At 33.6% G+C, this 15,571-nt stretch overlaps 1 protein-coding gene across 4 annotated transcripts in view; it reads left to right on the top strand.

Moving 5' to 3' along the window:
* The window catches only part of STXBP5 (syntaxin binding protein 5), a 170,724-nt gene that overhangs the window by 60,729 nt on the left and 94,424 nt on the right, over positions 1-15,571 (top strand). For all 4 annotated transcript variants that reach the window (XM_039467624.2, XM_074397306.1, XM_039467625.2 and 1 more), the window contains exon 8: positions 5,544-5,667. In XM_039467624.2, coding sequence (XP_039323558.1) covers positions 5,544-5,667 — 124 coding nt within the window. The remainder of the gene's footprint in view (positions 1-5,543; positions 5,668-15,571) is intronic.

Here is a 15,571-nt window from a genome sequence, read left to right as displayed (position 1 = left end):
GTTAAGGCCGAGATCTGTTACTATACAGTAGTTGCAAAATAGGAGACATTCTAACTCTTGTCTTTCCTTCTCTACTTACTATGTAGGTCACGTCAGTAAAGAGAAACTTCCTCTTACCTGCTATTTGTTTATACAATAGGCAGGAAAAATATGTGATTCTTTCCCCTTATTTTAGTATTCATTTTAAGGGGGTTGTTCTCTAATAGCTTCCATGGTGACCAGTTTATTCTTACTTTTATTTTCACTGTGTGCTCAACAACTTAAACGTATTCGATGTACTTCATTCCGCTGAAGTTACTGTTGTTGCTTTTCAATTATCCTCTTTGGTCAGTGCACCTCCTCCCTACTAATCTTGTGTGTTTCTGAACCAAATTTAGAATAAGGTATTTTTCTATGAAACTATGACGACTTTCAGTGCAGTGTCTGGTGGCCATAATTTTAAGTACCAGGAGTGTTGGTGGTTTCCAATTCAGTGACTAGGGCTATATCTAGGAAATGTGTAAGTGATTAAGGTAAAATGCATCGTAATCTTAATCATATTGATGTGTTCAGTTACTGAAACATCAGAGCACATTGAGTAATTATAGCAACATTTGAATACTTTGCACATGTTCGTATATTATCTTTCTAGGCATTACTGAAAGGGAATTCCCTTTATTTTTATGACTGTATACTTTTGCTGCTCACTAGTCAGGATCTTCAAATTAAAACAAACAAGCATGTTTTGAATAAAGAGTTCCTGTCATTTCTCTGTGGTTGTGATCTGTAGTTGTGATCTATAGATGAAAGCAGAATTTTAAAAATTGTCTTGTTTGGTTTTGCTTATTATAATTTTAAATAGCGACCTTGGCTTGAGCTATTATGGAGTCACAGGGACTAGTTTACTTTCTTGCTTTTAAACAAAGTATCTTTGAACTGAAAAAAAAAAAAAGATATATCAAGTTCTGTGGGATGCAGCTAAATGATCTGTTACAGCATTAAATGCTTTGTGTTAGGAAAACAGGAAAGGGTCTAAGCAAGTGGCCTCAGCTTTCACAAGAAACAAGAAAAAAAAAAGCAGATTAAATCTATAGTAAGCTGAAAAACTGAAATAATAAAGAGCTGAAATCAGTGAAATAGATAACAGAAAAACAGAAAACTGATAAAATTAAAAGCTGGATTTTTGTGAAGATCAATAAAATTGATAAACATATAGTCCGAGTGGTGTAAAAAAAACCCAAAAAGACACAGATTACCTGTTGTAGGGGTGAAAAAGTGGATATCATTCCAGTTTCTATAGAAATACAGAGGGGTTGATAAGGAAAATGTACGTAATGCCAGTAAATCCAGCAATTTAGATGAAATGGAGAATTTCCTTGAAACGTCCCAAATTTCTTGGAAGTACCAAAGCTTCCTCTGAAAGAAATAATTAAGTAGCTCTGTAATTATTAAAGAATCAAAGTTGTAATGGAAATGTTTCCCACAATGAAAATAGGCTCAGAAAGCTTACTGATGAATTTTACTAAATAATACTGGTTGTACTTAGACTCTTCTTAAAAATAGAAGAGAAGGGCACACTTTGCAACTCACTTTATGAGGCAAGCATTGCCCTTTCAACAAAACTACAAACTAAATTGTAAGGAGACTACAGACCAATATCCTTCATGAACACAGATGCCTAAGTCATAAAAGTTATGCTTAACGCATATTAATATACAAAATCAAAATCATGTGTTTTAAATAACAGTGGCATTAAGTTAGGTGTAAATTCTAACTTCTAAGCTAACTTGTTTTAATGTAAACTGAGTGAAAATTTCTGGCTTTGTTTCCATGAATTGATGCTATTCCATCAGCAAATTTGATTCTCAGGGTGTTTGCCAGGTGTACAATTTTAGACATTCAAGAAATTATTATAGGTATAATTCTTCCTCACTAGTGAGAGTAAAAAATGTAAGATTTTGACAAAGTACTACCTTTTCCCTCCTCCAGTATTTATGTTCTATTCAATGATACATTATTGTAGTCAAATTTTATCTTTATTACACAAGCACAAATGTATTAAATGATGTGATACCAATTTAGAACATTCTAATATAATTAAAGTTCTACTCGGTACGGTTTTAATTGTTCATTTGGTCTCGGGGGTGATTAAGATGGGTGGGAGTAATGGGAACAGAAATATATCTTTGTGCCGTTGCACTTTTGTTGCTTCGTAACCATAGTTATACTTTCTCTAACTGAAAAACTCTACGCTCCCCTGGTTGTGTCTCAGTGACAAATTTTGAGTATACTTGGATAGTATTCTTAATATTTTTCAGGTATTTTCTACAGATGATACTTCATCTATATAAAATTTTATCATTTTAATGGACATTTTACTTTTTTTTTACGCTAAAATGTATTAAAATATCAAATATTGGCCAGGTGCAATGGCACATGTCTGTAATGGCACATGTCTCTCAAATCCCAGCGCTTTGAGAGGCAGAGACAGAAGGATCGCTTGAGGCCAGGAGATTGAGATTGGCATGGACATAGCAAGACCTTGTCTCTACAAAAAGTTTTTAAAAAAATTAGTTAGGCCTGGTGGCAGGCACCTATAGTCCTAGCTACCTAAGAGGCTGAAGTGGGAGGATGGGTTAAGCTCCAGAGTTCAAGGCTGCAGTGAGCTAAGATCGTGACACTGCATTCCAGCCCTGGTGACAGAGCAGGGCTTTGTTTCTAAAAGTAAAGTATCAAATCAATATTCCTTTTGAAGTAATCAGTGTGGCAGGAAAGAAATGCAGTATTGCTGATATTTTAAGGCAATAAATGAATACTTATGAACTTCTTTATTTTATGATTATTCTTTGTCATATGTCTAGGGTCATCTATCAGTGGCTTTTGTATTTTGGTTTCATGTTGGTTTTTCCTGGTAGATTGAGAAGCATGAGGAATACTGGTAATAAAATATGACAAAAAAAAAATAGTTTGTGCTTTGCTAGCTCTGTGGGTACATTTAAGTCTCAAGACCATAAGAAGCCTTTTACAAAAAAATGTTGAAATAATTTGTTTGCAACTCACAGCACTGGAATCATAACAGCTTTGAATGAATTATTGTTTTGTACTACATATATTAATGTAAGCGTTTATTCTCTTAAGGGTTTTTTTTCCTCCCATTTTTAGACTGGTGCTTTTAAGGCAGCTTATTTTTACAAACATACACGTGCACGCGCACGCACACATGCACGCGCACGTGCACACGCACACACACACACACACACACTTTCCCAAGGTAAAACCATACTGAAAATAATGAATAATTTGATCGCATTTTCAAAATTAATTGAAGAAAGTTCCTCTTGGATTATGTATGTGTTCATTCATTCATTCATTCTTTAGAGGCAGTCTCACTCTGTTGGCCAGGCTGGAGTGCACTGGGTTGGGGGAGGTTATTTTTAGTGGAAAGAGCAGTGCTTTCAGTTTATAACTGTTTAAAACCTTTAGAGAGAGAGGGAAAAAAGCTATAAATCATTTATTTATTGTCCAATTTGTAACAGTTTTATCAACTATCTTACAAAATGTATGATTCAATAATTATCTTATTATATAATATTATGGTTGTCTCCCTTCTGTGGTGGCACTAATATTGAAAAGTTTACAAGTTTAAAATACTAGGACAAAAACTGTGCAATTTAATGTATTATTTATATAGGTAAGAAATTATTTGTGCTATAAGCATGTACTTTATTTGATTATATGAGAATGATAGAACTACAGAGTATTTTCAGTATTTTCATGTATTTGCAAATGTTATAATTTAAAATGAAAGTCTATGTTATACATTTCCCTTTGTCTTTTTTGGCATTTTTCTAAGGGTTACGACAATAATAGTTACATTGAGAATTAATGCAGCTTTTGAATAGAATGTTAATATCTTCTATGAGAAAAGAAATTATTTTTGGTATGATTCTGTTAAAAAAAATTAGTGTATATGTAATGTAAGAGCAGCTGGATTAGGATTTATTAATATATACATTTACCGTGAAATGATTCTAATAATACTGATTAGTTTGCAAAACCAGTAAGTAAAGAATTTATTCAGTTTCCATACTATTTTGAGTTAATGAATGTGAAATTTGATAGGTAAGCTGTTAGCCTGTTTTGTCTTCCTAGAAAATTATTCTACAAGATGACCTCTTTTTTAATAAGAATAGCAGAAGCATCATAGGTGCTACTTTTGCCAAACTTAATAATTAAATATTACTCCGTTTGAAAAAATGTGTCACAGTGCTTTTGTTTTTCCTTGAATTTTATCAAAAATGAAAATACCAATGTCAGACTCTTAATTACTTCTTCATTAGCCTTGCTATAATTGTGATTTTTTCATATACTGCATATTTTAAAGAGCTTTTAGAATTGCATGTACTGTTGCTTTGTGGCTTACACGAACAACTGTATCATTTGTGTTCATTCTGTCTTCACTTTTTTTCTCTGTACTGAATTCATCTTGTTCCTCCATGACTTTTGTATGTCTTTTATTTATTGTGTTCTATTTTCCATTCATCTGTTCTTTATTTCTCTTTTTAAGATAGTCCTCTTAGTCATGTGTATATGTAATTTTCAGGGTTTTTTTTTAAACAAGTGAATATTCTTAATCACCTGGAAATTTTGTATCTTCTCCTTTGAAAAACAGATAAGGCAATTTACACACAAAATGTATTAATCCCCAGTTTATGTTTCCTACATGATATCTCATATCTTTTCCCATGAATTATTCAGATTTTCTCCTAATCTACCTTGCTTCTGATTTTGAGCATGTGTCAGATTTGCTGGTGAGATTTGATGCTCCCACTTTGTTTATGTAAATTTGTGTGTTATTTTCTCAAGACTAAAGAAAAAGTATAAATTGCATGTTTTCTACATGCATAATTTATATGTGAAATATGAATTATATATTATAAATTATATATGTATAATTTATATATGGTAGACACTGTATACATATTTTTAAATACTTGTAATAATACATATGTTCTACATACATATTTAGTATTAGAGTATTAGAAAATACATCTTGTATCAAGTTGGATTTGCATATGGAAAATTGTATAAAGAAATAGTGTGTGTGGATATTTCCGCTGTCCTGGCTCTGTGGTGTGACTCGAGACCTCAGCTGGTCTGGCTGAGCCGGCCGTATCATCTCCACACCATCTCCATGTCACGGTTTTTCACTGCTGGTTCAGACAGCGAGTCCGAGTCATCCCTGTCTGGGGTGGAATTTATATTTAGGTATTGTTTATTCTAAAAAGTAAGAAAACATTTTGTTTTACTGAACTTGTCGGTAGATATCACTATCATGCCTTCTTTATGCTGGTTTAAGAAGCAAAGTAAGTACAAAGAATTAAAACAGTGTTAATATGAAGAAATAAAATCTCATTTGTATTTCAAGAGGGCCAAATTATTATGGAAATATAAAGTTCATATATTAACCTTAGGAAAATTAAAATTAATAGATTATGAGATCATTTGCAAATAGTTTGCTATTTAAATAGATTTTTTAAATGGTATTTTTCTTTCTTCTATAGGCGATCCACTCTGTTGCTTGGCATCATGAAGGAAAACAATTTATTTGCAGTCATTCAGATGGCACCTTGACTATATGGAATGTAAGGTCCCCTACTAAACCTGTACAGACAATCACTCCACACGGTAAGAATGCATCAGTTTTAAATACCACGTAATTGTAATGCACAGTAAACTTGTTTGAGTTTGCATTGGATTTGTTTGGTTTTGAGGATAAGGATGGATTTCCTTTCATTTTTAGGGAATTAAAAATATTTATACTTACAGAAATAGTATCTAACAACCAGATAATAAAATTTCAAATTAGGTATATTTGCAGTTGAAATTACAAATCTGAAATTCGAGAAAATGTTACATTATTTTCCCCGTATCATTTCTCAGTTGTCCAAAAAATAGTTTGGTAAATGAGAATGATGCAGGATTTATGTTAAGCTTTTCCATCTCAAAGCTATCAGTTGCAGATTGTTAATATATAAATAACAGTATACTTTAAATACTTAGAACTCTGTAGAAGATAATTTTATATATTAAAATATTGTGCCAGGAGTTCTCAGAATCATCCCAGGTTTAATGATTTACTAGGAAGACTCACAGGACTCAGCATATAGTCATATTCATTGCTGTGATTTATTACAGCAAAAAGGCATAAAGCAGAATCTGCAAAGGGAAAAGACACATGAAGTCTGGAGGAAACCAGGCTCAAGCTTCTTAGAGTTATTTCCTTATGGAATCACACGGGATATGCTTAACTCCACTAACAAGGTGTTGTTACCACATGTGTGAAATGCTATCTACCAGAGAAGTTCACCTAAGCCTTGGAGTCCAGGGTTTTTATTGGGGTCAGTCATGTAGGCATCCTCTGCTTTAGCAAGTACCAAAATTATGAACTCCCAGAAAGAAGGCAGGGGTTCAGCATAAACTATATTCTTTGTACAAACCAATTAGGTGGAGTGAATCACCCTTCTCAGGGTATAATGAGAGTTTTCTTGAAAGCCAAGTTCCTAGACGTTAGCCAAGGGCCAACCTTGTATGCAGATCTTTGTAGGAATAGCAGTCACAGGCCTGCTGTGTTAACTATTTTCTGCATAAGTAGTACTTACAAAGCTTATAAGAAGTTGTTATTAGAATATTTATTAAAAACAGATGATGAGGGCCACCTTTTTGTTTTAGAATTTATATTTCTTTATTAGTCTGCGTTCTCCACCCTCACCCCAGGAGAATCCTTCCTGGCGAGTTTAGCTAACTCACATTAAAGGAACTGTTCTATAAATTGATAGTATATTCAAGAGTGTCCCTGTAGCTATTGCTAATGTTTCATTGCTTGCTTAAAATATGAATACCTACTCTTAAAAAAAGTTGATATATTTTGACTTATTACAATATAGAAATGAAAGAAACAGTAAAATTAAAAACAGGTTTTATCTATCTGTGGCCTATGGGATTTTAGACTTGCTTGTTTTCTGGGAAAAATAACAGTTCTTGAAACTACATATTGTGAAATACTTTTACCACTGCTTTCTGACAACAGTCATCTTCTGGGAAAGCACTTACTTTAATTCCCTGCACATCTGTTAATGAGTACATCTAGAGGATATTTCTTATGATAGTAGGTTCCAGTTTTTCTTAATGTGTTTTATTCCTTCCTTCCATTAGTGTCTGGGTTCCTCATCTTGGTGACACTCTTAAAAATTTTCATGAATCTCAGAATCTCCCAACCCCACTGGAACCTACAAATTCAGAAAAACAAAACGTACCAAAAAGGCGTGATTAGTTCAAAAATCTTTCAAACCCAGAAGAAAATGAAACTCATGACAAAGATAATAGAAATATATAATGCTAGTTTTTCAGTTTGAAGTTTATCTGTTTTTATTTTGTTTTATAAGAATTGTACAAAGGATCTTTTTTTCCTTTTGATTTATTTAAGAATAAGTTGTCAATACGGTGCTGGTTCACTCCCAGATATTCCATAGTCTTTTTTTTTTTTTTTTTTTACTAATAAGGACATTTTTCTATATAACCAAGTTTTGCCTTTATTCAAAAGAGTTTTATGTAGATTAGATTTGGTTGTCATGTTTCTTCTTGGCACTGGAACAGTTCCTGAACCTTTTGACTTTTGTATCTGATAAATTACTAAGACTATAGGTCAGTTATTTTATTGAACGTGCCTCAGTCTGGTTTTGTCTCATGTTTCTCCATGATGAGATTTGGGTTGCGTGTTTTCGGCAGGAGTATCCCAAAAGGATTGGGGTGTTCTTTTGGCATTCTCTCAAGTGAAATATGTTTTTGATTTGTCCCATATTGTTAATATCTCGTATCTTGATTCTTGATTAAAATTCTGTCCTCTGCTAGTTGTGTCATTATTAAAATGTTTTTATTTTTACCTTTTAAATTAATAAATACATTTAATTTGTATTTATGGTTGTTAAATATTTTGATTTGAAAGAGATTCTCTGAGACTCTCTGAACATATTTTACTTCATCAAACTTTCCCCCTCTAGTTTCAGCATCTGTTGATGTTTCTTATTACTATGATGGTTGCCAAATAATGATTGTCTATATGGTCTTAATCTTTTTTTATATTAAAAACTTAGGTTATTGAGAGCAGACTTTAGGAAGTGGCATAAATAGTTTCTACAGTGTTCATATTGTCTTAGTGAAAAAGGGTCACTAGCTAAAACTATTTCTAAGCCAGTAAGACAATATATGACTTAATGTTTTCTCAAAATTAGAATCCAAACAAAATATAAATAGAGTGGATTTTTTTCTGTGGCTGGTGTTTAAAAATTAGGGTGGTATTTGTGTACAGTGTAGCAGTCTAATAGTAAATAGTCAGAATTTTGTTTTATATAAAGTTAGGCATATTTCTTTTATTTTATATAAATTATATTTAGAAAATCTGAATTCCACTCAAGGATAATAAGGTTTCCAGATTTCTTTTTGGCCTGAAAACTGGCAAAGCTAAGTATTTTTTTTTTTTTTTGAGATGAGCTCTCACCCAGGCTGGAGTGCAGTGGCGTGATCTTGGCTCACTGCAGCCTCTGCCTCCCGGGTTCAAGTGATTCTCCTGCCCCAGCCTACCAAGTAGCTGGGATTACAGGTGCCCACGACCATACTCAGCTAATTTTTTGTATATTTAGTAGAGATGGGGTTTCACCATGTTAGCCAGACTGGTGTTGAACTTCTGACCTCAGGTGATCCACCTGCCTCGGCCTCCCAAAGTGCTGGGATTACAGGCGTGAACCACCGCCCCCAGCCAGCTGAGTACATTTTTATACATTAAAGTACAGAACTACGTTTTGTATACCTAACAAGGTATTGTTTATTCCATAGAGATCATATTTGTGGTATATCATTTTCATTATTAACTGTTTCGGTAATTTTGTTCTATTTTCTCATTACTATTGTCGGTTGTGGTTTCTTGCTCTTAATTTCTAACCAAACAGTTATGGTAATTTAGTTTAAATATAGTAGCCTTTTACAATTGAGTACTTTTTCATTTTTTCTTATTTAAGTTCATCTCATGGTTGTTCAAGTATCTTAGTCTTAAAAAATGTTTACAGTATTACCTCGATTGCTGGGAACAGATTATAGTTTAAGACTCCTACCAGTAGTTTACTATGGTTTTTAGTGTTAGTGTGTTTAGTGTTAAAAATAGGCTAAGATATCCTTGAAGAATCTGTTCAGAAGATGTAATGTTACATTTATATAACATGGGATTTCGAAGCCAGGAGAGTTGTAGTTAAGCATAAATTCCATAGTTTCTGGCTCTGTGACCTTTAGGAAGTCATTTAACATTTCTGAGCCTTAATATTCTCACCTATAAATAAAAGTAACAATGAAACTTAACCTAGTCTTAACCTAGTCTCATGCAGCTGTTGTGAGGATTATATTTACTCATTCTACAAATATTTATTGATTCTACTATGTGATAGGCACTTTTCTTAGCTGTGGATCAGACAATCAAAATGTAACTGTAATTACCTGGAAATTATAATATGCTATTCATATATGATTTTAGTAAATATAGGTATGGAAATTGTTATTCTACCAAATAAATAACAATTTGATAGAATAGATTAGTGAACCCCCAAAATATATTCCACACACAAAAAATATATTTGGTAGAGTAGATTAGTGAACCCCCAAAATATATTCCACAAAGACCAGTTTTCCTTATATTGATGAGCTGTTTCGTGGAAAAAGTATGTTATAGTGAAAGAAGTTTTAAAGATACTAAATTAAAGATGAGCATTTTTCTTCACTTTAAGACTCAACAGGTTATTTTTGACTACCAAAAACAAAAATGTCATAGGCCCTCTCATTTTTATGAATCTGAAATATTTCCCTGGCAATCAGACAACCTGGAATCTATTCAAGTTTGCTATGTGTGAAATGCCTTGTGGAGATAATTTCTTTTCTCTGAGACAAGTTTTATTATTTGTAAAATGGCAAGGTTGAACAGGATTTTTAAGCTATGAAGTTTAGTGAATATATGAAAATTAAGGAGGATTTGGCTCCATATAATGACTCTGCAGTTATTTCCTTTCAGTAGGCCATAAATTCTGTATTTCTCTATGGTATATCTACGAGTAAGCTCTTTCTCTTTTTGCTTGTTTCTCTACCATGGCAGATAGGGTTTCATTATTTAGGAGGGAATAATAACTTTGGTAGTATTGGCATGGCTCACATTCTTACCCTGAAGCACTCATCTTGGTTTTCTAATTTGCTGGGTCGGGGCCCCACAGGACCTCCCCTGTGGCATGGGGATGTGGGGGTGATGTGTTGCAGAGTAAGATTTTCTGTGCTTGCCAGCTTTACCAGAATCAGATGCTTTCCTAAGAAAATGGAGATGCTAGACCAGGGGTTACCAATCTTTTGCCTTCCTTGGGTCACATTGGAAGAAGAATTGTCTAGGGCCATGCATAAAATACACTAACAATAATGATAGCTGATGAGCTTAAAAAAAAAAAAAAGGAAAAGAAAAATAATCTCATAGTATTTTAAGAAAATTTACTAATTTGTGTTGGGCCGCATTCAAAGCTGTTCTGGGCTACAAGTGGCCTGCAGGCCATGGGCTGGACAAACTTGTGCTAGACAGTCAAAACCCATAGACTTTTTTTTTTTTTTTTTTAAACAGGAGGATTTTATTAAGGTGGCCACTTGCTCAGTGGATTAGTGTCACAAGGCTGAGCGCCTAACAAAGATAGGGCTTGACTTTGTATACATGAAGTCCACAGTGGCGCAAAAACAAGTTCGCAGGTATAGAGCAAAAACAATTTGTTAAGCAATGACAGGCATGTAACTTAGGCTTACGTATGTCTTTTGCTGTGTAGCACAGATGCTTGCTATCTGTAGAGCTCAAGGATTCTAACACAGGCCTCATATGTTGCCTTTTGCTACAGTGTCTAGATGGCCGGAGTCCAGCCTACTTAGGCCTTTTTCATGACCTTTGCTGTGTTACAGAAACTGACAGTTTCTGTAACTCGGAAGGACTCAGGGAAGTTAACTTATAGAAAGGAAGAAAAAATTAATTTCTTCTCCCCTTTCCCATATTATTCCCTTCTTTGATTCTTTTGTGTAAATGAAATTTAATAGAAACCATCACCATTATTTAATTTTTCATTCGGCAGGTGTTAATATTTGGTTAAAGCCATTAGTTGAGTGGTAGTTTGCCTAGTTATTACAGCTTCTATGGTTGATTGAATATTTCTAACAAGGAGAGGTAAGAGACACAAGAGTGTAAGACAGGTTTATAGTATGACTAGAACTACTACTACTAAGGTTTTAAGTCCTGTAAGAGATGAAAACTAGCCCTTTAAAGGGGAGTCTGGAGACCATCCTTTCTAGGTGTGGACTGGGACATGAGCCAATTTCTGGATTTTTGCAGTTACAGTTTCAATGACCTTTCCATTGTCATTGATCTTTAGGCGACAGTTGGTTAGGTTGAACTTTTCACATGCTTCTTCCTCTTGGGCTAGATGGTAATTTAAGGAAATGATATTTTAAATTTGAAGCTTATTCATCAGTGTAATCAATCCACTTATCAGGAAGTAAACAAAGATTGGGAACTTTCATTCTGTTTAGGTTCACTGAAGGAAAAATAAAATTCAAGTTCACCTAAGTATATCAGTTTAATATGTTAAGGGCAAGACGTGCAAAGAATTCTATTAATCTTCTTTTAAGGTTCACCTGAAGCATAAAACATACAATAAATAATAAAACCATACCTCACTTCCTTATATAATTGATCACAAAGCTTTCCCCAGTTTATGTATTTGAAAAGACTTACTAGACTCCACAGAGCATACTCAAATAAGACCTTCATTTAAAGGCAATGCATAATGATACAGCAGGAGAAAGAGAACGCAGGCAGGCACTCTGAAACATCCATCCCAAATGCGAGCTCCCAGTGAGCACTTACTTACACAAGAGGATTGTGCTGAGTCAGCCTCCAGTCACCAAGATTTGACTTCTGAAGATTTCCAGAGAAACTCTCAGGGAGGGCTTTGTAATGATCAAGCCAGTCTTGCTAATAATCAGCTAGGCCAATTAACAACCATCATTAAAACTATACACTGGTGGTTACCAGGGAAGTTTTGGGCCTTAAACAACACATGATAAATCCCATTGTCTTTTTCTTGGCCCAAAGTAAAAAACAAAAAAACCCCAGATATTCAGGGGTCCGAGTCCAGCTGTAAATCAACTCTGTACACTCATTAAGGAGGGAACAACCCCCCATTTCAGACTAGCATTATTAATACTAGCAATGTGATTCTTCAGTTTGTCTTTTTTATTTTTTAGAACATCACTGTCCAGTAGAAAGGTAATGTGAGCTCCATGTGTAATTCTAAATTTACTGGTAACCATATTAAATACAGTAATAAGAAAGGTAAAACTGATTTTAATAACATTTTATATAACCCCAAATATGCAAAATATTAGTTCATCATGGAATCAAATTATAATCATGTGTAAAATTGAGATATTTTATTCTTTTTTCGTACTAAATCTTTGAAATCTAGTGTGTACTTACACGTCTTAACTTGGACTAGTCACATTTTAAGTTCCCCTTAGTCCATGCATTTTAAGTGCACGGTAGACTCAATGCTACTCTACTGGATAGCTACGCTAGACTGAGGACATAACTGCAATGTAACAAGTGTAGCACTTACAAAAGACATTCTGCATTCTAACTGGCAAAATTAAAATTTTAGAAAGCAACTGTTTTGTCAGTGATATTCATTCGTTTTTAATAAATCTTGATTTCATTGAATAAACTTTTATTGAGCACCTCCTATGTACCAGAAATTAAATACTGAAAATATACGGCCCTGAAGAGCTCATCAAGTCAATGAAAATGATTTATAAACTGATAAATATAACACATTGTGATAAGTGCTGATAAAGACATGTATACCATGTTGTAGAAACAAGTAAGTGGTGACTGGATTTGGGTAAAAGGTGTTGGAATATTTATCAAATTCAGGGTATATGATCTTGGTCTTAAAGGTTAATCGTGGTGGATAAGAGAGCAAAGAGCAGGGCAAAGTTATCTTAGAAGGCACAAAGACATAATCAAAAGGGGGGGATGTTCTTGGAAAACTGCTAATAGTTTAATATGACCAGAGTTTAAAACGCCTTTGGGCAAGTAACAGGAGATGAAAACAGAACCATGTACAGAGGCAAGATTATATATCAAAATATAATAAAAAGTTTGAATTTCATAATGGACACCTAGTATAATTGAGTTTATAGTGCGAAGCATTAAGTTTACCTCTTAAAAATATCACTTTAATGATAGTATATCAGGTGGGCTGGAGCCAGAAGAGGGTGGCTAATTAGGAAGCTATTGCATTAATAAACAAATAATGCACATATCATTAGAGGAAATGGGAAGAAATGGACATGTATGAATGAAATTCTGGAATTAGAATCAATAGGACTAAACCAATTATTTGTGGCTTGGTGGTTTAAGGGGTTGGGAAATTGGTCATGGTAAGAAACAAGAAGAAATCAGATGTGGGACGGAAGTTTATGTGCGTTACTAAGCTAGGTTTTATAATTAATCAGATCTGTTAACTGACTGGTCAAGGTAGTTCATGGATAGTTAAAAGAACAAGCACTTATATTTGTTCCTCTGGTGGCATAGCATTTAAGAAATAAAATGACACCTAGTGGTGAAATCCTATAAATGTCTTTCCATTTGTATGTGCCTTATAAAATCATGGATAGTGCCTTATTATTCTATTTGATTTAGAAAATGGTTAGCCTAGAATTATAGATGAATAAATAAACCCATCTAGACCATAAGCAGTAATCAGAGACATTATTTAAAACATCTTAGTTGCAAAGATATTAGAATATGCAGATCAAGGTTTTGTTGTTTTTTACCAGCAAAATTAATACAGGATGATCACTCTAAACACTGCAACATTTTTCATCTACAGAGATAATGCAGCTACTCTATTACCATCCTCTCAGAGGAGCAGAAATAAAAGTTAACTTATAAAGGAATAAAAATCAGACTGGCTTAGACTTATAAGTCTGAATGTTAGAAAACAGTAGAGCAGTATCAGGCGACTATTGAGCAAGAAGAAAGTTAAGAATTTTGTATCTAACCAGGTTTTTTGCAAGATACAGAAGCTCAGACTTGGAATGGTTTAGCAAATACCAGCTAGTGCCTTTTAAAATTTGTTCCAGCCTCTGAAAGATTGGTGTTGAATATTGAAATAAGTTAAAGGAGTTATTTCTGAAAAATTGTATCACTTCATAAAACAAAATCATGTTTGAAGCTAAATGTAAAATTTGAGTCTATAATCCTAAATTCTGTCAGCCTGACCCTCCCGCTAGAACTCTGCATAGCAGAAAGATAAAAGCCAGCTGACCTTCTTCAGAGCAAACATTTACATTTTTTACTGAAAGGTCATATACATCTCTATATAGATTGGACTAGAGGTTGAAGTTCTTAATTTATTCTGTGTATGACACAAGGGACTACTTTTCAGATTTAAGCCTCCTTTTTTTCCATACATTTTCCTTTCAGTTCTCTTTTCCACTTCAGCAATCCTTTCCTTTCCCCTGACAGTTCTTTCCAGTTTTTTGGTCATTTCTGTCACTTCTTGGTTCTGGTAAATTGGGCTGTCAGAGATTAAGATTCCATGCACTATCATCTCTTCACAAGGAGGGTAAAGGGATGATTATCTAGGATCTTAAATTAAGATAAGATTAAGTGTTTGTTCCATTACCAATGTACAGATATATATTTATAAAAATTTAATATAGGTGATATTTTATACTAGTGAGGACTGATGATTCAATAGAAAGAGTTGGCAAGTAAATATTTCTGTCAAAACTCATCTGATTGATGATGTCAAAACATCTTTAAGTATGTGCACTTTGTTGTCTAGCAGTTATAGCTCAGTAGAGCTATTAAACTTGCACTTAGATGATTGATAGTTTATTAATAATTAAGAGGAAAATGTCTTTCCTGTACCAAAATACATATCAGAAAAATGATTAATATAATAAATGAATCTAAAAATTATAAGAAAAAACAGATTTATGTAATTTTGGTATGGTTAAGAACTTTCCAAGCGTAAAACCAAAGAGGGGAGTGACCAAAAAGACTGATAGTTTTTTTCATACACATATGTATTCTATTATACTTAAATGGGATCCTGTCATATCAGTTTCTTCTCCCTCAGCCTTTTCCCGTGTTAGCAACCCAATCTCCTTTCTTATCCCACCAGGTAAGCTATGTCAAAAATCTTAGATGTTCTTCCATATTTCTAAAATCATATCTATTAACACATATCCACCCAAATGAATGTGAGATTATTTTTCTGATCATTGTTTTACAAAAATTAGGATTATATTAATCTTTTTGCATTTTTATTTTTTTTTTAATTTTTGAGTGCATAATAGGTACATGAGATACATTATGGGGTACATGAGATACTTTGATCCAAGCAAGCATACGATGTGAAATAAACACATCATGGAGAATGGGGTTTTAATACCCTCAAACATT

Source organism: Saimiri boliviensis, chromosome 4, assembly GCF_048565385.1.
Source record: "Saimiri boliviensis isolate mSaiBol1 chromosome 4, mSaiBol1.pri, whole genome shotgun sequence".
Lineage (NCBI taxonomy): Eukaryota > Metazoa > Chordata > Mammalia > Primates > Cebidae > Saimiri > Saimiri boliviensis.
Note: the sequence above shows the minus strand (reverse complement) of the source record. Positions and strands in the feature narration are given on the sequence as shown.